Source organism: Rousettus aegyptiacus, unplaced genomic scaffold, assembly GCF_014176215.1.
Source record: "Rousettus aegyptiacus isolate mRouAeg1 unplaced genomic scaffold, mRouAeg1.p scaffold_m13_p_2, whole genome shotgun sequence".
Taxonomy (NCBI): domain Eukaryota; kingdom Metazoa; phylum Chordata; class Mammalia; order Chiroptera; family Pteropodidae; genus Rousettus; species Rousettus aegyptiacus.
In genome coordinates this window covers 91,843,946-91,867,327 of record NW_023416295.1, presented here as the reverse complement: position 1 = coordinate 91,867,327, position 23,382 = coordinate 91,843,946, and the positions used below count along the sequence as shown (strand labels likewise).

The following is a 23,382-nucleotide window of genomic DNA, read 5'->3' as shown; positions in this document are numbered from 1 at the left end:
ATAAATGAAATAGAAAACAAAGAAAACAACGACAAAAATGCAACAAAGAGCTGGTTCTTTGACAAGCTTGATAAAATCGACAAACCCCTGGCTAGACTCACAAAAGAAAAAAAAAAAGGAAACAAATAAACAAAATCAGGAATGAAAGAGGGGAGATTACAACTGATATCACAGAAATACAAAGGATCATATAAGAATATACAAAAAAGTATATACCATCAAATTTAATCACCTAGAGGAAATGGACCAGTACTTAGAAAAATACAGCCTTCTCAGTCTGAATCAAGAAGAACTGGAAAATCTAAATACACTGATCAGCAGTATGGAAATCGAAACAATCGTCAAAAACCTACCAAAAAGTAAAAGTCCAGAACCCGATGGCTTCACCAGTGAATTCTACCAAGTATTCAAAAAAGATTTAATATCTATTCTCCTCAAACTCTTCCAAAAATTCGAAGAGGTGGCAATACTTCCCACTTATTTTATGAGTCCAATACTACCCTGATACCAAAACCTGGTAAAGATAACACAAAAAGAGAAAAATACAGACCAATAGCTCTCATGAACGCGGGTGCAAAAATTCTAAATAAGATACTAGCGAATCGAATACAGCAACATATTGAAAATATTATACACCACGATCAAGTGGGCTCCATCCCAAAGGCACAGGGATGGTTCCACATATGCAAATCAATTAATGTATTCACCATATAAACAAATTAAAAAATAAGAATCAAATGGTCATATCAATAGATGCAGAAATAGTCTTCGACAAGATAGAGCGTCCATTTATAATCAAAACACTTAACAAAATTGGTATAGAAGGAATTTACCTTAACATAATAAAGGCCATCTATGACAAACCCTTAGCCAACATTATACCTAATGGTGAAAAACTAAAAACCTTCCCTCTAAGATCAGGAATAAGGCAAGGCTGTCCACAATCGAATAACAATATTATAGTGTTATTCAATATAATATTGGAGGTCCTAGTGAGAGCAATCGGACAAGACAAAGATATAAAAGGCATCCAAACAGGAAATGAAGAAGTCAAACTGTCACTATTTGTGAATGACATGATTCTCTATATAGAAAACCCTAAAGACTCCACAAGAACACTATTAGAAACAATAAGCAAATACAGTGAAGTCTCTGGACACAAAATCAATGTTCAAAAATCCAAAGCATTCCTATACTCTAATAACTAAGTGTCAGAAAAAGAAGTGGAAAAAATAATTCCAATTGCAACTGCAACAAAAAGAATAAAATATCTAGGAATAAATCTAACAAAACATGTGAAGGATATATATATATAATGAAAACTGTAAGACCTTATTGAAAGAAATCGGAAGAAAACACAAAGAAATGGAAAGATATTCTGTGTTCTTGGATTGAAAGAATCAACAAAGTCAAAATGACCATATTACCTAAAGCATTATACAGATTTATTTCAATCCCCATTAAAATTCCATCAGCATTTTTTAAAGAAATAGAACAAAAAAATCATCAGATTGGTATGGAAGCACAGAAGACCCCAAATCGTCAAAGCCATCCTGAGAACAAAGGATGAGGCTGGAGGTATCACTCTGCCCAACTTCAAATTATACTATAAAGTGACAGTAATCAAAATGGCATGGTATTATTGGCAGCAAAATAGACACACGGACAAGTGGGAAAGAATCAAGAGTCCAGAAATAAACCCATAATTATATGGGCAAACAATTTTCGACAAAAACTCCAAAAATATACAGTGGAGAAAGGAAAGCCTCTTCAATAAGTGGAGCTGGGATAACTGGAAAGCCACCCATAAAAACATGAAACTAGACAACCAAATTAACTCTAAATGGATTAAGGGCCTGAATAGAAGACCTGTTACAGTAAAATGCATAGAAGAAAACACAGGAACTAAACTCAAGGGCCTTGGACTTAAGGAGGATTTTATGAATTTGACCTCAGGGGCAAAAGTCAGTGCAAAAAAAAAAAGAAATGGGACTACATCAAACTAAAAAGCTTCTGCTCAGCAAAAGAAATAGTCAACAAGGTAAAGAGACAACCATCTGAATGGGAAAATATATTTGCAAGCAACACCTCCAAAAAGGGCCTAATATCCAAAATATACGAAGAACTCATACAACTTGTTAAAAACAAAAAAACAAATGATCCAATCAAAAAATGAGCAGAGGACCTAACAGACACTTCTTCCTAGAGGACAAATGGCCAACAAATATATGAAAAGATGCTCAACATTGCTTGCTATTAGGGAAATGCAAATCAAAACCACAATGGGATACCTTCTCATACCTGTTAGAATGGTTATAATCAACAGGGCAAGTCATAACAAATGTTGGAGAGGAACTGCTGGTGGAACTGCAAACTGGAACAGCCACTATGGAAAACAGTATGAACGTTCCTCAAAAAAATAAGAATTGATCTACCGTATAATCCAGCAATCCCGCTACTGGGTATTTACCCCAAAGACTTGAAAACTCATATCCAAAACGATATTTGCACACCAAAATTCACAGCAGCATTATACACAGTGGCCAGGACATGGAAGCAACCAAAATGTCCTACAATAGATGACTGGCTAAAGAAGCTGTGGTACATATATACAATGGACTATTTCTCAGCCATAAGAATTGATGAAATACTGCCATTTGCAACAACGTGGATGGATCTCGAGATAATCATGTTAAGCGAAATAAGCCAGACAGAAAAAAGTTGAAAATCACATGATATCACTTATATGTGGGCTATAAACTTAAAAGCAACAAATGAACAGGAAAATCAACCATGGACAACGGACTAGTGGTTACCAGTAGGGAGGGGGGAATGTGAGAGAAGAAAAAAATAAATAAAATGTTAAATAAATAAATGGAAAAACTATAATTAAAATTAAAAACAAATGGCCATCAGCAGGAAGGCTTGGATCTTCAGCAATCTGATCTGAAAGAATAGCTCGCATCTAGGTATTAGCTGGAAGAACAAATAAAGGTAAACTATGCCAACGTTCAATACGCAAAGTCAATGTTCTATATGAGAAACTAATTCACAAGAAGAATGAGAAGAACAGAAGCTATTTGAGAAAGAAAAAACACACAAGCAATAAATTCATGCCTGGAGAGAAAACTGGAGAAAATAAACCCCTTAAAAAACTCATTAAATTCCTAATAGGAAAGTCCACGACCATTTTGTCACTGTTCAAACTGCACAAAGAGAAAACAGAAGCTGTGGACCTGAACAAGCTTCCAAGGATACAGTGTAACCAAAGTGAGAACTAGGCCTACACCCCTCCAAACAGAAGTTCTCTGATTCAGAAGCATTCTTTTGGCCCACCACATCCACTGAAAAAAAGGTGAAGTCTTTTACCACAATTGATAGGCCAACAACCTGTGATGTCTTTCCTTTCTTCTAATGAAGGCCTGAGGAAATCCCTCCACTTGCCCTAGGTCTCATCATCATGTGAGGTGTCTTTAATGACACCTGCCTCATATGATATGCTTTGCTGAAGATAAAGTAATGACTCCAAGAAGCTATCATGTGTATGTGTCTGTCAGAATGCAATGAATGGTACACTTCAAATTTGTTCATCTTGTATATGTAAATTTGTTCATCTTGTATATGTAAATTTCACCTAAAAAAAAAAAAGAACTGTAAACAAATACTGGCAATACACATGCTGAAATAAATAGGGTGATGTGCACTGACATCCGCAATTTATTCTGAAAGAACAAACAAGATGCACCAAAGAATGGATGAATACATATGCAATATAACTAACTTCAAAAGTAAATTTTTGAAAGTTTAATCGTAGAATTTTGGCACATGATATGCAAATGTTCATTATCAACTTTTTCAGCTTCTTGTATATTTGAAAAATTTCACAGTAAGGTGTAAGAAATATAGTCATCCACTATTTCCACTAATTAGAATAGAGGTTTTTAACATATTATCTTACTAATCATTTTTGACTAATTTGCTGATACAATTAAAGTTTAGCTAGAATCAATTTTAAATAATTCTATTTTTCAGTTACAGCTGAAAATATTATTTTATATTAGTTTAAAATATATAGCATAGTGGACAGCTACATAATTTATGCAGTGACCTCCCCTACTCCCCTGATTAGTCTAGCGCCTACTCGGCACTAACATAGTTGTTGCAATGTTATTGACCATGTTCTGCATGCTGTACTATACATCCCGTGGCTATTCTGTAATCACCAATTTGTACTTCTCAATCCCTTTACCTTTTTTACCCAGAACCCAGCCCCCTCCCTTCTGGCAACCATCAGTTTGTTCTCTGTATCTATGAGTCTATTTCTGTTTGTTCACTTTTTTTGTTCCTTAGATTCCACATATAAGTGAGATCATGATACGTCTATCTCAATCTAACTTATTTAACTTAAAATAATACCCTCTAGGTTCATCCACATTGTCACAAATGGTAAAATTATTTTTTATAGCTGAGTAATATTCCATTGTACAAATGTACCACTTTTTCTTTATCCAATCATCTATTGATGAACACTTAGGTTGCTTCCATATCTAGAGTATTATAAATAGTGTGGTAGTAAATAAGGGTGCATATCTCTTTTCAAAGTAGTGTTTTGATATCTTTGTATAAATACCCAGAAGTAGAATAACTGGGTCATAAGGTCATATTTTCAGTATTTTGAAGAACCTCTACACTATTTTCCATAGTGACTGCACCATTTCCAATCCCACCAATAGCTCCATGAGGGTTCCCTTTTCTCTACATCCTCGCCAACACTTGTTGTTTGCTAATTTATTGGTAATGGCCATTCTGACAGCTGTGAGGTGATATCTCATTGTGATTTTAGTTTGCATTTCTCTGATTAGTGACATTGAGCATCTTTTCATATGTCTATTGGCCATCTGTCCTCTTTGGAAAAATGCCTATTCAGGTCCTCTTTCCATTTTTTAACTGGATTGTTTGTTTTTAATTGGAGACATTGAGTTGTATGAATTCTTTATGAATTTTGGATATTAACTGCTTATCAGATGTATAATAGGTGAACATTTTTTCCCATTCATTAGGCTTTTTGTTTGCTAGTAGTTTCCTTTGCTGTGCACTTTTTTTCCCTTTTAATAACATTTTTTCAACTACAGTTGGCATACAATATTATATTAGTTTCAAGTGTACAACAGTGATTCAACATTTATATAACTTACAAAGTGATCACCCAATAAATCCAGCACCAATTAGACAACATACAGAGTTATCACAATATTATTGACTACATTCCTTATGCTATACTTAATGTCCCCATAACTATTTAGTAAGTACCCATATGTACTTCTTAAGCCCTTCCTCTTTTTCACCCATGCCCCAAGCCACCTTCCATCTGGCAACCCTTAAAATGATCTTTATTTTGTTCTTCAGATGCCACAAGTAAGTGAAATCATATGGCATCCTAATTTCTCTGTCTGACCTACTCCACTAAGCACAATATCCTTTCAGTCCATCCATGTTGTTGCAAATGGCAAGATTTCATTTCTCTTCATGGCAGAGTAATATTCCATTGTGTATATGTAGTACCTCTTCTTTGTCTATTGATCTATTGATGGACACCCAGGAGCCTACATATCTTGGCTATTATAAATGATGCTGCAATGAACATATGAATTTACATGTCCCTTCGGAGTAATGCCCTGGGTTTCTTCACATAAATATCTAGAGGTGGGACTACTGGGTCCTTCTTTGTCTCATGTTAAAGCCATTATTTTAAAGTCTACCTTGCCTGATATAAGTATTACTACTCCAGTTTTTTTTTTAATTTCCGTTTTTATGAAATATCATTTTCCATCTCTTCACTTTCATACTGTGTGTCTTTCAATCTGAAGTGGGTCTCTTTTAGGCAGCATATGTAAGGTCTTATTTTCTTATCCATTTAGCCACCCTACCTTTTGATTGGAGCATTTAATCCATTTTCATTAGAAGTAATTGTTGATAGATATATAGTTCCTGCCATCTTATTATTCATATATTTGATCTATTTTTTCTTTTCTTCTTAAAGCAGTCCCTCTAACATTTCCTATAATATTGGTTTGGTATTGGTGAACTCCTTTAGCTTTTTCTTGTCTGGGAAGTTCTTGATCTGTCCTTCAATTCTAAATGATAGCTTTGCTGGATAGAGTAATCTTGGTTATAGGTCCTTTCTTTACATCACTTTGAATATTTCATGCCCACTCCTTCTGCCCTGCAAAGTTTCTGTTGAGAAATCAGCTGACAGTCTTATGGGAGTTCCCCTGATGGTAACTAACTGCTTTTTTCTTGCTGCTTTGTCTCTCTTTGTTTTTTACATTTTAATTATGATATGTCTTGGTGTGGGCCCCTTTGGGTTCATCTTGTTTGGGGCTCTGCGTTTCCTGGGGTTGTATGTCTATTTCCTCCACCAGGTCAGGGAAGTTTTCTATCATTATTTCTTCAAATAACTTTTCAATTCCCTGCTCGCTCTCTCTTCTACTAATGGTACTCTTATGATGCAAATCTTGGTATTCTGGATGTTGTCTCAGAGGTCCCTTAAACTATCCTCATTTAAACATTTTTTTCTTTTTGCTGTTCCGAGTGAGTTTTCCGCTACCTTGTCTTCTAAATTGCTGATTCGATGCTCTGCTTCATCTAATCTACTGTTGATTCAATCTAATATAGTCTTCATTTCAGTTATTGTATTCTCTATTTATAAATGCTTCTTTCTTATGATTTCTGTCTCTGTATAGATTCTCACTGAATTCATCTATTCTTCCCCTAAGTTTGTTGAGCATCCTTATAACCATTGTTTTTAACTCTGTATCTGGTAGATTGCTGGACTCCATTTTGTTTAGTTCTTATCTGGGGCTTTGTCCTTTTCTTTCATTTAGAACATGTTTGTCTCATTTGGGATGCTTTTCTGGGTTTATTTCTATTGGGTAGATCTGCTGCATCTATGGGTCTTGGCTGAGTGCCCTTATGTAGCAGATGTCCTACGGGGCCCAGTGGCAGTCTCCCTAGTCACCTGAGCCAAATGCTCCAGGGGTGTCCTTTGTGTAGGTTGTGTGTACCCCCCTGTTGTAGTTGAACCTTGAATGCTGTGGTCACATTGGTGGGTGAGACTGATCCTCAGGCTGTCTGACTGTGAAATTTGGTCACATCCACCACAGCTATGGACTACTCTGCACAGGCTTACCTACGGAGTGGGATTTGCCCCAGCACGCTCTAGTGCCTACTGAGACCATCTTTTGGGTGTGTCACTTCTCGGGCTAACTGCATGGTGCTTTGTGTGGTTTAAGGCCAGGCTTTACATATAATGGTTCTGGGACCTCATCGGAGGGGCTGTGGTACAAGCCCAGGTCAATTATTGCCTGTGACTGGCCCAGGACTACCTGGAAGGAGCCACGAAGTGATCTGCGGTTGGTCGCTACCTATACTGGCTGGACCTTGAGGCACACAGGAGAGGCCACTCTGCAAACCGAGGATGACTACCACCAATACCAGGCCTGGGGTAGCTCCAAAAAAGGCCCAGGTACCCCAGAGGCCTGCTTCCTCCTGCCACCTACTTATAATGCTTAGCCAGTGATTGAGCCTCCTATGATACTATAGTCGGGTGAAGTAGGGTCTTGGGGAATAACGAGGGTGGGGTAAGTCACGTTCATCAGGTTAATGTAGATTCTGATCTGGTTCCAGTGCCGAACCTGAAGCTACTCAGTAAAAGTCTTAGAGCACACTGAGGTCAGCCGCCACCTGCCCAAAGTCTGCCGACTTGCAACAATTGTCCAGGAAAGACTGTAGCAAGGGGTAGGCCTGGCCATTGGTCCCTCGCTACTGGTCACAAAACTGCCTCTGGTGGCAGACCAAGTTATTACAGCTGTTTGATGCTAAAAGAGGCTCCTGTGGTGCATAGGGCAGGGCTGGCTGCTGATAGAAGAAAGTGCTCTGGTACTATGTGCTTGGGTTGGGTAGGGACCCAGAGAGTCAACAGGGTGGAGCACACACAAAGTTCACCCGGCCAGTGCAAACTCAGATTTGGCCCTGTGGGGAGAGGGCTTAACACTGGCAAGATGGTGCCTAGCTGCACAGGAGGACCATCTACACAGAGAAAATGGTGACTGACCCCTCCATTCCTCGCCCTGAAGCCACACAACTCAGTTTCTTCCTGTATGTCTCTGGCGCTTCCTGAGCTGCTGTCCTTCCACTGGAGCCCAGGGTGAGTGTCTGCAAGCAAGTGAGTCTGTGCACTGGGCCTTTCATAGGACACCTGAGTTTCCAGGCACCTTCTGTCTCACCTTGACTGAGGGAATCCCCATTGATTTTTCAGAGCCAGATATGTGGGTGTTCTTCTTGGCACTGGTACTCTGGGCTGGGGGTCTCAGTGTGGGGATGGGGTTCCTCTTTCCTCTGGGCGGGGGATACCTCCATAACCAAGATATGGCTCCCATTACTGCTCATTCTTTTAACTGTGAGCTATCTCCTAATACTTGCAAGGAAATTTTATTTATTTATTTATTTATTTATTTATTTATTTATTTATTTATCTATCTATCTATCTATCTATCTATCTATCTATCTATTTATTTATTTATTTATTTATTTATTTATTTATTGTATAGTCATAAATATTTTATCACTCTCTATCCCCATGCAAGGAAAGCAAACCTGTCTCCCAGCCAATTAAAAACTAAGTGTATCACACTAGAGAGCCTCAACAGGAACTTTACAAACTTAAAATACAAACATACACCCATACAACTCACAATATTCAAAATACACACTGTGTCTCTGAAATAATTTTTAGACTCACCAACAATTCACAATAAAAAAACAAATATATTCATTACTAGGTTTTTCAAAAATAGTAACAGCTTTCAGTTTCCACTTTCTTAAAAAGGCCACCCATACCAATGTAACATTGACAACAAAATGATCAGGACCTTTCTCCTTTTACATTCACCAAACATGTAAGTCACTGCTGGCTTACTTTCTCTCAGGGAAGAACTCATGTTCTTAGATTGCTAATTGTGAGGTGCTACAGCTTTCTGTACTTGAATAAATCATTTTTTCCAAAAGTACTGCATACCACACAGATTTTATATAATTTTAAGTATGGAATATTCTGAAAATTGGAAAAATTCAAAAACATAAAGTGTGTGAGAGAAGGAATGAGCTGCATCAAAACACAGCGTCATGAAATTTCACAACATTGGAGACAAAACCATAATAAGAGTACCAAAGAGAAAATCGGTTTATAGTGACTCAAACATCAGCAAGAATCACAATTCTCAGCAGCAACAATGGAAGCTGGAAAACAATTAAGCAATGTTCTCAAAATTCTGGGAGGAAATAATTGCTAGCCTAGAATTCTATGTCCATACAAACTGTTGACGAGACATGAAAGCAAAATAAAATGTTCTAGACATAAAGAATCTCAAACTCATGACTCTCTCACACTGTCTTGGGATGCTACTGAAGGAGGTCCTCCGCTAAAACCAAAGAGCAAACTGAAAAAGAAGAAAAGGGCTCTGTCAGCAAAAGACAGGACATCTCACCACAAGGTTTTCCAAACCCTTTCTATGCCATACCTAGAAGAGCTTAGACATAAAGTTGCAAAAGTATTTTAAAAGAAACTACACATACACACCACCTACACTAGACATCTGCTTTCTCCACAAATCTGGTGGTAAGAGAACCAGAGACAAATTGTGAAAGCAGGAGACATGACGAAAAACTCCTTTTAAATTTTTTATATTAACAACTCTAATTTGCTCATCAGCTAAGAAGAGGAGGCACAATGAGAAGGGAAATTTAAAAATTTAACACATGAAAACACTGAAAGGATCCTCGAAAAAGATGGGAGCACAGCTGTAGCCCAGACTCAGGTCAAGTGGCTGAAAGCACTTGTAGGACATTGGCAGAACCTTCAAAGTGCCTATTATTTTTTCATTCACAAATTTCACATACATCTTTATTCTCAGCTTCACCTAAAAATCAGAGGCTCCGGCAGTTGTCATCTGGCACCAATCAGTGAATGCCCCTTTAAACCAAAGCAGGCACTCTACACAGCCACCATTCCCACCAATCCTATAACTCCCATCTGCCTGCCCCAGCTTCTGGGTTGGAGGACTAGCTTGAGAGTAGTCTTAGAAAAGTGGCAAGAAATGGCCCATCTCCCTAAGAGAAAAGAAATGCATGAGAGAAGAAGATGGATGACACATGATCTACATACAGGTTGGCCCAGAGGGACCCTAAAAGACGCTGTCAGCAGCGCCAGAACGCTAAACATCAAGCTTCCTCTCCAGAAGAGCAAGGCACATTCTGGGCAAGGAAAACTGCTTTGCTAGCCTCAAACGAACCTGATACTCTTTATGTGAAAAATCAAAAAGAGCTGGAAGTTTTTACTATATCTTTATATTAACTTATACTCCATGAAGAAAATGAGTACAAGTGAGCTGCCCTGGAAAATTCTAGAACAGTGACATTGTACAGTGGTCTACAACATAATTACATATAGTAATAAACTATTTATGCAAAAAAATGAACCCCAATCCATTCCTACCACCATATTCAAAAGTTAACTCAAAATGAGTCATAGACCTAAATGTTCAACCTAAAACTATAAAACTCTAGACGTAAATAGGAGAAAATCTTTGTGATGTTGAGTGAAGCAAAGATTTCTTAGAAATGATACTAAAGCATGAGCCATAAAGGAACATTTTAAAAAGTGCTCTTTTAAAGACTGTTAAGAGAATGAAAACAGCCACAGACTGGGAAAAATATTTGTAAATCTTGTACCTGATAAAGAACTCTTAAAACTCAACGATAAGAAAACACACTCAAAAACTGACATACAGTTAAAGATATATACACTCAACCAAAGATGTATGAATGGCAAATAAGTACATGAAAAGATGTTCAACGCTAGTCATGAGATAAGCGCAAATTAAAACTATAATGAGATATCACTACACACTCGCTGAGAGGGCTCAAATTAAGAATGATTATATTGTGTTCACAAGGATATAAAGAAACTGGACTCTCACACACTGCTCATGGGAACATAAATGGTACAACCACTGTGGTAAACAGTTTGGCAGTTTCTTATGACATAAACACACACCTGCTATGAACTAGGAACTCCACTTTTTTGTATTTACTCAAGAAAATGGAAGTATATGTCCACACAAAGACTTGTACATAAATATTCACAGCAGTTTCATTTGCAACAACCAAAAACTGCAAACAATCCACATGGTTCATCACTGGTGAATGAATAAGAAAATTGTGGTATTACATACAATGGAACACCACTCAAAAAATAAAAAGGAATAATATGCAGCAGATACACATTATAATGTGGATGTCAAAATAATTATGCTGAAGAGCTAGCCCCTCCAAAAAAGTACATTCCACATAATTAATATAAAATTTTAGAAAACAAAAATGATCTATAAAGAGAGAAAACAGATCACTGAGTTCCTGGAGCCTGGGTGATTACAAAGGGGCAGCAGAAAACTTTTGTTGGGTGAGGGGTATGTTCACTCCCAATTGTGAGGGTGGTATACATTATATAAAAAGCTATTAAACTGTGCACTTTAAATAAGTGCCGTTTACTACATGTCATTTATACTTCAAGAGAGCTATTTTTAAAAAGTTAAACAAGGTGAGATGGTTTACAAAAGGAGATGGGTGGTGCCATCTAGTGGTGAAAAAACCCAATGGGTTATAACAATACTGTTGAGCCCCATGGAAGGATATTCCATGACAGATCATGAAAGACAGATGCGAAGTTCTAGACAGGAAAGAAAGAGTATAAATAAAAGCTAGGCAAAAACAAAAATTATTTGGGAAAGAAGAGGCCATTCCTGGGTGTAAGCCGAATAAAGATGGTCAAAGTGGGAATGGAAAGGAAGAGATGGATAGAAGGAAGAATTTCATGATCAACAAAATAGGAAAAATCCAAGAAAAGGGCACTACTGCTGTCTCCTATTCTGTCGAAGTTAATTCTGTGAGGCTAGGGGTTCCGAAGGACAAAGAAGCACCCCAGGAGACCAGGGAGGCCAAGCCTTCAGGTCAGAACGCAGACAGACCACCACTGCTGCAGTAGGTTCGCAAAGTCCAGTCTGGGTGAATAAAGCCTGGAATGAGCCAACACCAGAGTGCAGGCTCATAGAGGAAAGTCCCACTAAATAATCTATCTTTACAAAGTTCGGACCAAAACCAATTCCACTTTCAATTGTTTCACTGATTTCCAAAATCTAAACAAATTCTCATGTACCTTATGTAGAAAATAAAACTTTCTTTTAAAGCTATAATCAAAGTGCTATAGCAATCTTCAAAGAAATCTCTAAAATGACAAATGTTGGGAAGGATGTGGAGAAAAGAAAACCCTTGTGTACTTTTGGCAGGATTGTAAATTGGTACAGTCACTATGAAAAACAGTTTGGAGATTCCTCAAAAAATTAAAAATAGAACTACCTTATGACCCAGTAATTGCACTTCTGGGTATTTATCCAAAGAAAACCAAAACACTAATTCAAAAAGATATGGGCAACTCTATGTTCACCACAGTACTATTTACAAAAGCCAAGATATGGAGGCAACCTAAGTGCCCGTCAACAGAAAACTGGATAAAGAAATCATGGTACATATAAACAACGAAATATTACTCAGCCATAAAAAAATAAAAAATGAAATCTTTACCATTTACAACATAGACGGCCCTTGAGGGTATTATGCTAAGTGAAAAAATGAGACAGAGAAAGATAAACACCATATAATTTCATTTATATGTGGTATCTAAAGAACAAAATAAACAAATAAAACAAAAACAGACTCAGATACAAGAACAAACTGGTGACTGCCAGATGGGAGTGGGGGTTGGAGGCCTAAGTGAAAAAGGTGAAGGGATTAAGAAGTACAAATTGGCAGTTATAAAATGGTCATAGGAATGTGAAATACAGCACAGGAAATGTAGTCAATGATATTGTAGTAACTATGAAAAATGCCAAACGGGTACTAAACTAATCAAGGGGATCACTGTGTAAATTATGTAAATGTCTAACCACTATGCTATACACCTGAAACTAATATAAAATATAAACTGTCAATTCTAATTGAAAAATTAAAACCTCTAAAAATATTAGCAACATGGAAATTCTACCTATTAACATGACAAGATGTTCTTTATTTTCTAGTAATCAACACTTTTTCATAAACGCATGTCTCGTACAACTATTTACCTATAACAACCCAAGATTAGAATAAAGATGTGTGTTGTAGAAGGATATCATAAATGAAATATCTAAAGCTTTACACACAATAAGAATTAAGCTTTTGTTGCCCTTATGAACAAGGCTAATCTTATGAACCAAGAAATTAATTCAACCCCAAATCCTAATTCTATAACCACTCTACTCGAAATCCTCCTACCTTACATTCTCCCCCAGTTGCACAGACAAAGCCACCCAACACACACAGCCTGCATACCTGTTTGGAAGGTAGGATTTGCTCCAGGGTACATGCTGGGAGAGTAGGCAGGAGCTGCTGCTGCGTAGCCCATCGGGAAACCAGCTGGAGAAAAACACACAGAACAATTTGATGTCACCACCTGAAGGAGTAACATGATTTTACAAACCAGGGCTCCCATAGACCCAGTTGTTCTTACTTTCTTCTCAGAACTCCAGACTGACTTAAGTTGCCCAATAGCACTATGTAGGCTGAGCATTTTGTCGCTAGTTGTCTCTTTTCCTCAGAATCATAATCATGTCTTTTAAATCTATGAGTAAATACTTACAACTTTCCACAACTGAAAAACCTCGGCAAAAACTGAGAATGAAAAAAAAACAAACAAACCCGAGCTAAAGTCCAAAAACTCTCCATACTTCTATACTTCTGGCAGTTTTATTCTAGATTCTAATACCATAATTTATAATTTAGCAAGAGTAACAAGAGCACTAAGAGCATCATGTGCTGGAAGGCGCTCTAACTGGGACCAGAGACACCAGGAACTAGGAAAAAGCCAATCTCACAATCTACTGACAAGCAACCTGATCTTTATTAACAAATGAAGAATCCTTCATAAAACTAAATCACAGTCACTAATAATTCATGTGAAGACATCAAATAAGACATTAAACGTCAAAACTCTGGCCAACAGAAGGAGAGTTATGTAGCAACATTACGTAAAATATAAAAAGGAACAAGGCAAACCTCTGTGTACTGATAAGAAATGTTTTCTAGTATCATGGAGTTAACAAAGCAAAGTGAACACCTGCATTTTTATTCCAGAAAATAACCTGTAGTTTAGCTGTGAACTGACAGCCTCTAGGAGCAGCACTTTCCAAGGCCAATTCTGCCTACTGAGGGCCTCCTCTCACTGCCCATCCTCTCTGCCTCAGAGCTCCCTGCTGAGCTGAAACTTGAGCAAATATGTCTCACAGTCCTGAGGCTATCCCTATCAAATTCTACTTCTTCCCCACTGGATCTTTCTTAAGTGTTATATTCCTCCAAAATATCTGCATTCCTTATTCCACCTCAGTGTCCACTACCTTTTGTGTTACAAAGAATAAATTAGAATGTACGATGCAGTTGGCCTGGGGCCATGATAAGGAATGAATGTTTGTGTCCCCTCCAAAGTTATGTTAAAACTCTAACCCCGATATGATGATACTTGGAGATACTCAATTATAACCATTTCACAATGTACATATAAATTAAATCATCACGTACACCTTTTTTTAAAAAGCACGCTGTACAACCTAAATATATACAATATTTGTTAATCATTCCTCAACAAAGCTGTGGGGAAAAAAGATGTGTCTAGCAAAGGAAGACATCAAATGAAACAGTTATGATTTTTAATACACTGTGTATTATACTCAACGTAGAAACACTAGGCATGCCAAGAGACAGGACCATATGGCTGAAAAACAAAAGAAAAAGACAAATTGACCTTAGAAACAGACCCACAGGTGATCAAATAACTGCAGTCAGCCAAATTAACTGTTAGTAGTATGCTGGGGAAAGCAGAAGATGGAGGAGATTAAAAGACTCGATTCAATACATGGGTCTTATAGCAAATAAGAGAATTAGTAAAATGGAAGCAGATCAGTACAAAGTATCCATAGTAAAGCTCATAAATAAAAAAATGAAAATATAAAAAAGGATACAAGTGACATGAGACAGACTGAAAGGATCTAATATACTTATAGATGGAGTTCCAGGAAACGGAGAAAGGGGCAGAATATTTGAAGTGCTATTGGTACTGCTAGAAGTCAATCCCCAAGAGTCAAGAAGCTCTATGAGCATCAAGCAAAAGAAATACAAAAATCACATCTAGCCATAGCAAAAATAAATAAAGATATTTTGAAAGCAATGGGGAAGTGGGGTTTGGAGGTGGAGGAGGGACAATTAACTTCAAAGAAACAATACTGAATCTGACAGAAACCAGAAGATAGTACAATTATACCTTTAATGTACAGAAGGAAAGTAATTGCCTATCTAAAATTGTATACTCAGTGTGGTAGGCAAAAACCAGCATCCCCACCCCACAAAAGATACCACATGAAATCCCTGGAACCTGTAAATACTACCTTATTTGGAAAAAGGGCCTTCATGGATATATATCAAGGATTTTGAGATAAGATCATCATGGATTATGCAAGTAGGCCCTAAACCCAATGACAAGTGTCCACATAAGAAACACACAGAAAAGGAGATGAAGTGACCACAGAAGAAAAAACTGGACAGATGTGGCCTGTCACAAGGCCACATGTCAGTGAACACTGAAAGACACCAGAAAGTACAAGAGGTAAGAAAGAATTCTCCCCTCAAGTGAGGCCCTGCTGACTTGACACCTTGAATTTGGACTTTTGACTTCTACAACTGTGAGAGAACAAATTTTTATGGTTTTCAAGCCACAAACTTTGTGGTAATTTGTTATAGCAGTTATAGGAAACTAATACAATCAGCAAAAATGTGCTCCAAAAATGAAAGCAAAATAAAGACATTTTCACAAACAAAAACAAAATTCACTGCTAGCAGACCTGCACAAAAAACAAAACAAACAAACAAATGAACAAACACACAAAAAATAAAGGGAGCTGTCCTGGTTAAAGGAAAATGATCCAGACAGAAACAGATGTGGTGCTCTTCTGTACAGAAAGTACGGAAGAGCACCACAAATAATAAATGTGTGAGTTAATATAAATTCTGTTCACTGCAGCAAATAAAAACAGTAATGTCTTAAGGTGTGGCAACAATAAACAAAAGAAGGGGCAAAATGTAATCTAGAGTCATCACTAGAAAAGTAAAAGAATTTTTTAAAAGTTAACAGAAGAAAAAATTGTATAAAAAATATTTGATTAATCCAAGACAAGACAGTGAAAAAAGGCTATCAATTAGAAAATAATAATGAGACAGTATATGTAAACCTAATTATATCAGTAATTACACTACTAAATTACAAAAGAAGTTGGGAAGTGTTCCTTCTTTTCCATTAAATATAAATTTTAAAAAATTATAGACCAGTGTCTCTATTTGCTGGTAAGGATATAAAAGCATTTTCCTTTTCTACACTGTCTTGTCGGTTTTTGGTATTCAAGTAATGCAAGCCTCTAAATTCTGTAGGCACATTAATTCCCTATATTAACATCCTGTTAACATCCCCTACTCTACCCTTGTTTAAAATACCCAGAATGGTTACTAGTTCCTGCATTGAACTCTTGGTGATACAGAGTTTTATGAAAGTCAAGAAGACTAAAAATCCAAATATCAAAAAAATTCGCAAGATGGATGTAAAGAAATAGGTAAAATAAGGAGAAACTATATATAAGATTTTAAATCACTTTACTATTACAGAAATTTTCCTTTAAATATAATTTCATGACTAAAAAATTCCTTAAAAACATGTTTTACTCCAACGCTTTTGACCAGACATCAGAAAACTACAGGCTACAGGACAAATGTAGCCCACTGTCTCCTTTCAGAGTGTGTCAGTGCTGAAACAAACACTTTCACCCAGTATTGTCTACATCTCCTTTTGTGCTGGAAAGACAGGTAAGTAGTTACAACAGAGAAAATGTGACCCACAGAGCCTCAAATATATACTAACTAGACCTTTACATAAAGTTTGCCAATCCCTGCTTCTGACCAACCAAAGAGCAGGTATGATGTACACATCTCAGTATTCTCGCAGCCTTGCAGAGAACTGGTGTATGACAGGCAATTAATGTTTTATTATATGGACTATCAGGTAATGCCTATTTCCTTGGCTCTGGATCCACTCAAGAGTCTTCAATAATTTAGCATTCCGCTTAAACTAGAGTTAATATCATGAAGACCATAAGTCTTACCAGTAAATTACTTTTTATCAATTCTGGGAAATTCTGCCATTCCTTTTCTTCTAGTCTCTCTACTCAACCCTTTTGGTGCTCTTAATTCTCCTCAAACTTCTCATTCTAACATCTCTATTTCTTATTAACCAGTCTATTTCCCCCTTTCTTTACACTGGATTCTGGTTCTCTCTTTAGAACTGTTTACCTGCAATTTAACCTGAATTTTGTTCAAATGTCTTTTTTTTTTCATTTACGTTCTAGTTGGTTCTTTTTGTTCACCCAGTGTCTTATTCACCCAGTATCTCATTCCCCTCTGTTTTCTTTTACATCTTCAGTTATTCTAAACATGTTTGCGTGATATGGTTTCTCCTCATTCTTTTCCTGTAGTCTGTCATGACTGGTGACTCTTGACAATGACAACATGTTTTATAATAATTTTGCACTGTTGACAGAACTTTCTGGAAAACCCTCGAAACCCGGATTGAGAACATATGCCTCCAATGAAGCTCTGCATTTGCTGCTGTAAGGTACTACAGGCAATACTGCAGGTTGAAGACTATTTTTTATATTAGTTTCTCATTATGGATCCCCTGGGAAATGCAAGTAATATAAAGTAGAATCTCAAACATCCCTGAATGGTTATATATCCTTAGGAAAGATTTTCTTCCTTCTCGGAGCCCAAGCAGAGACCAATTTCCTTCTGGATCAGTGAATGGACTGTTTCAGTCTACCTCTTCAATGAGTCTGACCCTCTGAAGGAAACAGATTAATGAGAGTTCTCACTCCTACTCCCAGCCTCACAAAGGTCTACATCCTCACTTTTTGCTCCATGTGGTTTGTTTAAATCCACAAATAGTGAATGACCCAGGACAGGCAAATCAGCTCAATGGCCAAATGTGCTGGTTTTTACTTGCGGATATTTCTTTCTTCCAAGTTCGATTATATTATATATATATATATATTTTTAGTGGGGTTTTGTGTGTGTTTTATTCTATTTTCTAGGGGTTTTTTATCGATAGGGTTTTGAGGTTATCTGTTCCACCATATTATCAAAAAACCCAAAATGAAACTATAACATTATAAATAAACATTCCTTATTCAAAGTCACCAATTAGGACAACCATCTGATCTTTCTGATGGTTGTCCTAATTGGACAACCACTTTGCTTCACCCCACCTCTCACAGCCCATGTGTGACTGACTCCAATAAAGGTGGGGAATGCAAGTTAGACTTAAGTTTATCGATAGACTCCCCTTCGTGGCTCAAGGATAGAAACAGTCCAATCAGAAAAAAGCACAGGACTGATCTGAACAGAGAACAAGAAGGCCCATCGGGCTTTCTTCTAGAAGAGATAAAGAAGCTGGCAGCCAAGGGACTGATGGGAGAGGCTGAAGATAAGGAAACTACGATGGGGAGCAGTGTGACCTGTGACCAACATTGAGCCAATACTGAGAAAGTAATGCTGAGCCCAGGAGGTAGAGAAACGAGATCCTAGTCCAAAACCACTAGAGCCAACAAAGCTCTTGATTTTTAAGTACCATGATTTTTCAGTTCCATGAGCCAATACATTTTTCTTCTTCATTTAAAACACTATGAGCTGGGTTTGTCAACTGAAAGCATTCTTGGTGACACAGAAATTTACCAACTGTTCAAAGTTCAATAATGAAGACAAAATTGTACTTGCTTACCTGGATAACCAATTCCTTTGGCATTTGCATAGGGAACCCCAGAAGAACCAGGGCTATAAACAGGATTCATGGCTTCAAGAACTAAAAAGGGAAAAAAAAGTAATTTAGTCACTTTCGTTCTCAGATTTTTCTCCAGCACCAGTCCCAAAAGAGCAAGCAGCAAGAGTCCTTCTTCTCGTTTACATAAACAAGGCATCTCATGCTGCCAAACAACACACAAAAGAAAAGCAGCAAAGTCCTAATAGGGACCCACCAAGACACTGTAAACTTTCCTTTACAACTGCTTCAGTCCATCCAAAGCTAAGAAAAAAGTGTTCTCTATGTCCCAGCTTAGATACTGGAAAAAAAAAAAAAAAACTTATAAATAATTTAAATGTCCTTATAACAGAGAATAAACTAGATCTATCCAGAACATGAAATATCATGCAGTTGCTTTTTAAAGTGTTTAAAAACATAAGCTCGATATAATGTTAAGTGAAAAAGAGAAGGGTATAATACTCTATTATGCAGTATGATCCTAAATTTGCACCTACATGTATGTATAGGCATGTACGCCCCAGTGCAAACAGAAAAGTCTGGGAGGAAGTAAAAATATGAAGAGTGACTGTCTCTAAATGGGTAGGTTTACTTTTTGTACTTCCCTATATTTCTTAAATAACTTCTGTTAAATACACGTTTTCTAAAAAGAAAAATGTCCAGCAACTTTATTACACCTACTCAGTGTTCTATCATTCATAATCTTTTTTTTTCCTGAAAAGTTCAGGAACTTGCACAGCTACAATCATTTTATTCCTTCCCCAATAGAAATAAGATTATCCTTAATGTCTCCAGCAAGCTCCTCTGAATTTTATCACCGAATGTGTTCTTAAAATGTGAACTTAATTAAGACCACTGGGTATTCCTCATCTAGTAAATTCACTCACTGATTTATGTGGTAGCAAAGATAAAGCAATCTTAAATTTAATGCTAAAAACAACGAAGGGAGTGGGGGCAATAGTAGTACATGGGAACTCTCTAAAACTTCTGCTCAAGTTTGCTGTGAACCTAAAACTGCTCTAAAAAATAAGGTCTATTTAAAAAATAAAAATAAAAACACATAAAAGGAACATATATTTACTTGTTCAGCCTTTCCTACCACATTCCCAACTAGAAATATAGCCCCATGCAGTCACAGAACAGGACTTGGTCTTACTCACTATAGTATGCCACCAGCACTAGTAAAAATGTCTGGCATAAAATAGGCATAACTACTTGCTGACTTCCTAAAAAACACACATACCTCAAAACACTCTGGATTTCAAATTCCATTAGAGACAAAAAATACAAAACCAAACCACTTCAAACTTTCAGCATACCTAACTCATTTAGAATATTCACAACCAAGCAGTTCAGTTCACACGGAAGGAAGGAAGGAAGGAAGGAAGGAAGGAAGGAAGGAAGGAAGGAAGGAAGGAAGGAAGGAAGGAAGGAAGGAAGGAAGGAAGGAAGGAAGGAAGGAAGGAAGGAAAAAGAAAGAAAGGAAAAAAAATTCTTAGCTTTTGTAACAAGTCTACACTAGGAATTAATTGGAGACATCAGTGACTGGCACATTTACTACCTGAATAACTATCTAATTTTTTTAAACTTCTAAACCAAAGGCAGATACAAATTTACAATGCCATCTACAACTAGAATTAAAAGATACGTCTCAATCCATGCTGTCCGACAGCACTTTCTGCAACCATGCAGACAGATATTTTCCCTTTGTGCTGTCCAATATGGCAGCCATTACCTAAAAGTTACCACTGAGCACCCAAAAAATGTGGCCAGTGTAAGATCTGATTTTTTACTTTTATTTCTTTAATTTAAATTTAGACGCATGTGGCTAGGGGCTATGACACTGGACAGCACAGGTCTACAGAACAGAGACTAGAAAGAAAACAAGGCTAGGAAGGCATATTGCAAGTAAGCAGGAGAATCAATTGTGTATTTTTACCTCACAATTTAAGAATAAGCAAATTGGCAACTGCCAATCCCTATTATCCTGCCCTTTAACTCATTCTTGGTGGATCTATGACATAAGAATTGTGGAGTCCCTCACATATTTATCTACTTTACTGGTTCAACTGTCATCTCGAGAAGTGAATATTTCCCAAAATTCTACTTCTCTATTCTTTGTCAGGATCTAATTTTATTTCCTTAATTGAATTCAATATAAGCAAAGCATAATGCAAAGGCCACAGAGAAAACGAAAAAAGCAAGTCCTAGCCCCAGCTAAGTTTACAATCTAGAAAAGTGCTATCTAGAAAAAAACTTTCTGTGAAGATGGAAATTTGTCTGTTCTGTCCACATATAGTAGCCACTAATGGCTACTGAACACTTCATATGTGGCTAGCAAAACTAAGGAACTACATTTTAGTTTTAATTAAACAGTCACATGTAGGTGATGCTATTGTGTTGGACAACACAGGCCTATAAAACAAGACATGAATAATGGTAATACAGGGCTAAGAGTGTTAAGCGCTATAAGAGGAATAGCGTTCTGAGGGCTGAATGAGGAGAGCAAAAGCTCAATGAGGGAGAAGAAGAACATTCAGATAAAAACTGATTATAGAGGTGGCATTTCCAATAAGCTCTAAACAGCAGATAGGATCTCAAAAAGCTGTCGAAATGAGAAAATGCAAGATGCACTTTAGGAATACTGGGCAATAGGGATGGCTTCGAACTTAGGTGACATGTAAGAGATCGGTATAGATGATTATAGAGACATAGGTTAGGTTTGGACCATCATGTGGAAACCCTTAAATGTGGGGCTGAACAGATGTCATGTGGTAGACAATGAAGCTCATGAACAGCACAGCGGTTAAAAACAACAGTTACCATATGACCTGGCAATTTCATTCCTAGGTAGAAATGACCCGAGAAGTGAAAATATACAAATACACCAAAACTTGTACATGAATGTTTATAAAAACATCTGTTAGGTCCAGATGTTATCCTTAACCCCGTAGCCTGGGAACTAGACTCCTCCCTTATCTTTGTGTGGGAACCAGACCTTGCAACATCTGTGTTGGCAACACAACATGCTCGCCTCCCATTTCAATTTACCTGCCCAAAATATGCCTACTGAAAAAGCCCACCTCGAGCCCCATGTAAGTTTCAGGATGATGCCATCTATGGCTCGCATTCGAGGATGATGCCATCTATGGCTCAGCCAGTCTGTCACTCTACTACAATAAACCATGCATAACCCCTTTGGCTTTGTGCATTCGTCCTTCAGCAAACCTAACATCAAGTGCCAAAATCCACTCGGGTTTGGTGCAGGTTCAGTGGCCACTCCTCTGAGCCCTGAAGTTATTGGTTTGCAACCAGGAGAGCAGTGGGCTGTGGTAGCTTGCCCAGGGCTAAAATCAGATCCTACCTCTTCCCGGGGCTCTAAGGGGATTAACCTTAACCTCCTCAATCCTCCCCAAACTCAGCCAGGGAGGAGATCAGACTGGGAGATTCACTTTTCACTGGTGACCTGCTAGTGCACATTGGTCATTTAATTTTCAGGTGAGTGGTTATATACCTCTTCATGGGTATTCTGTCTCTCTTGTTCTCTAACAAATCCTAGCACTAAGTCAGAAGATTACGCGACCTCCTGGTCTCAGGTATTTCTATACTAGGGACACCCAGCTCAGAAAAGACCCCTCTCCTCTATCAGATGGATTCCTTGTCAGTGGGGACCACAAGGAGCTGCTCCCTCCCTTGTGGTTTTCCACTCGCCCTTCTCACTTTCCCCGTCATTCTCATCCTCTTCATCATGGGGAACACACCCTCTACACACTCCAAAACCAACCCCCTTGGCTGCCTTTTAAGGAACCTAGACAACCTCATAAGTGTCTCGTTTTCTATTATAACACTACTTGGCCACTATATAAATTAGATTATGGACCTCAATGGGCTGAGAATGGCACCTTTGATTTTTAACACATTAAGACCTTGACAACTTTTGTCACCGCAGTGGAAAGTGGTCTGAAGTTCCCTATGTCCAGGGCTTCTTTACTATCCACTCCAGACTCTCTCTTTGTAAATCCTGCTCTACTTAAGATTATACTTCTTCACCCCAATCCTTTTATTAACTCTGAAACTCACATTTTTTCTTTCCATCCTACCTACCATGGTCCATCACCCTCTAGGCACTCCTTACCCCCCACCCCCATATGCTCCTCTTTCAGCAGACCTCCCAGATGACTTCCTCACTCCCTCTTACCTTAACCCTTCAACTCCCAACTTCCCCACCCCTTCCTTTAACCCCCCTCCCCTGCTCCCAATGAGTCCAGCTTAGACCCCTCAGAACCCTCCTTCTCCCCTGCTCACACAAGCTCTTAGATTCACCCCCA

The 23,382-nt window shown here is 37.7% G+C and overlaps 1 protein-coding gene across 7 annotated transcripts in view; it reads right to left on the bottom strand.

Annotated features, from left to right (window-relative positions):
- The window catches only part of FAM168B (family with sequence similarity 168 member B), a 59,800-nt gene that overhangs the window by 19,062 nt on the left and 17,356 nt on the right, over window positions 1-23,382 (bottom strand). For all 7 annotated transcript variants that reach the window (XM_016125282.2, XM_016125292.2, XM_016125264.2 and 4 more), the window contains 2 exons: window positions 19,019-19,099; window positions 13,483-13,566 (listed from right to left, as the gene is read on the bottom strand). In XM_016125282.2, the coding sequence (XP_015980768.1) occupies window positions 13,483-13,566; window positions 19,019-19,088 (154 nt within the window). In that variant the 5' untranslated portion in view covers window positions 19,089-19,099. The remainder of the gene's footprint in view (window positions 1-13,482; window positions 13,567-19,018; window positions 19,100-23,382) is intronic.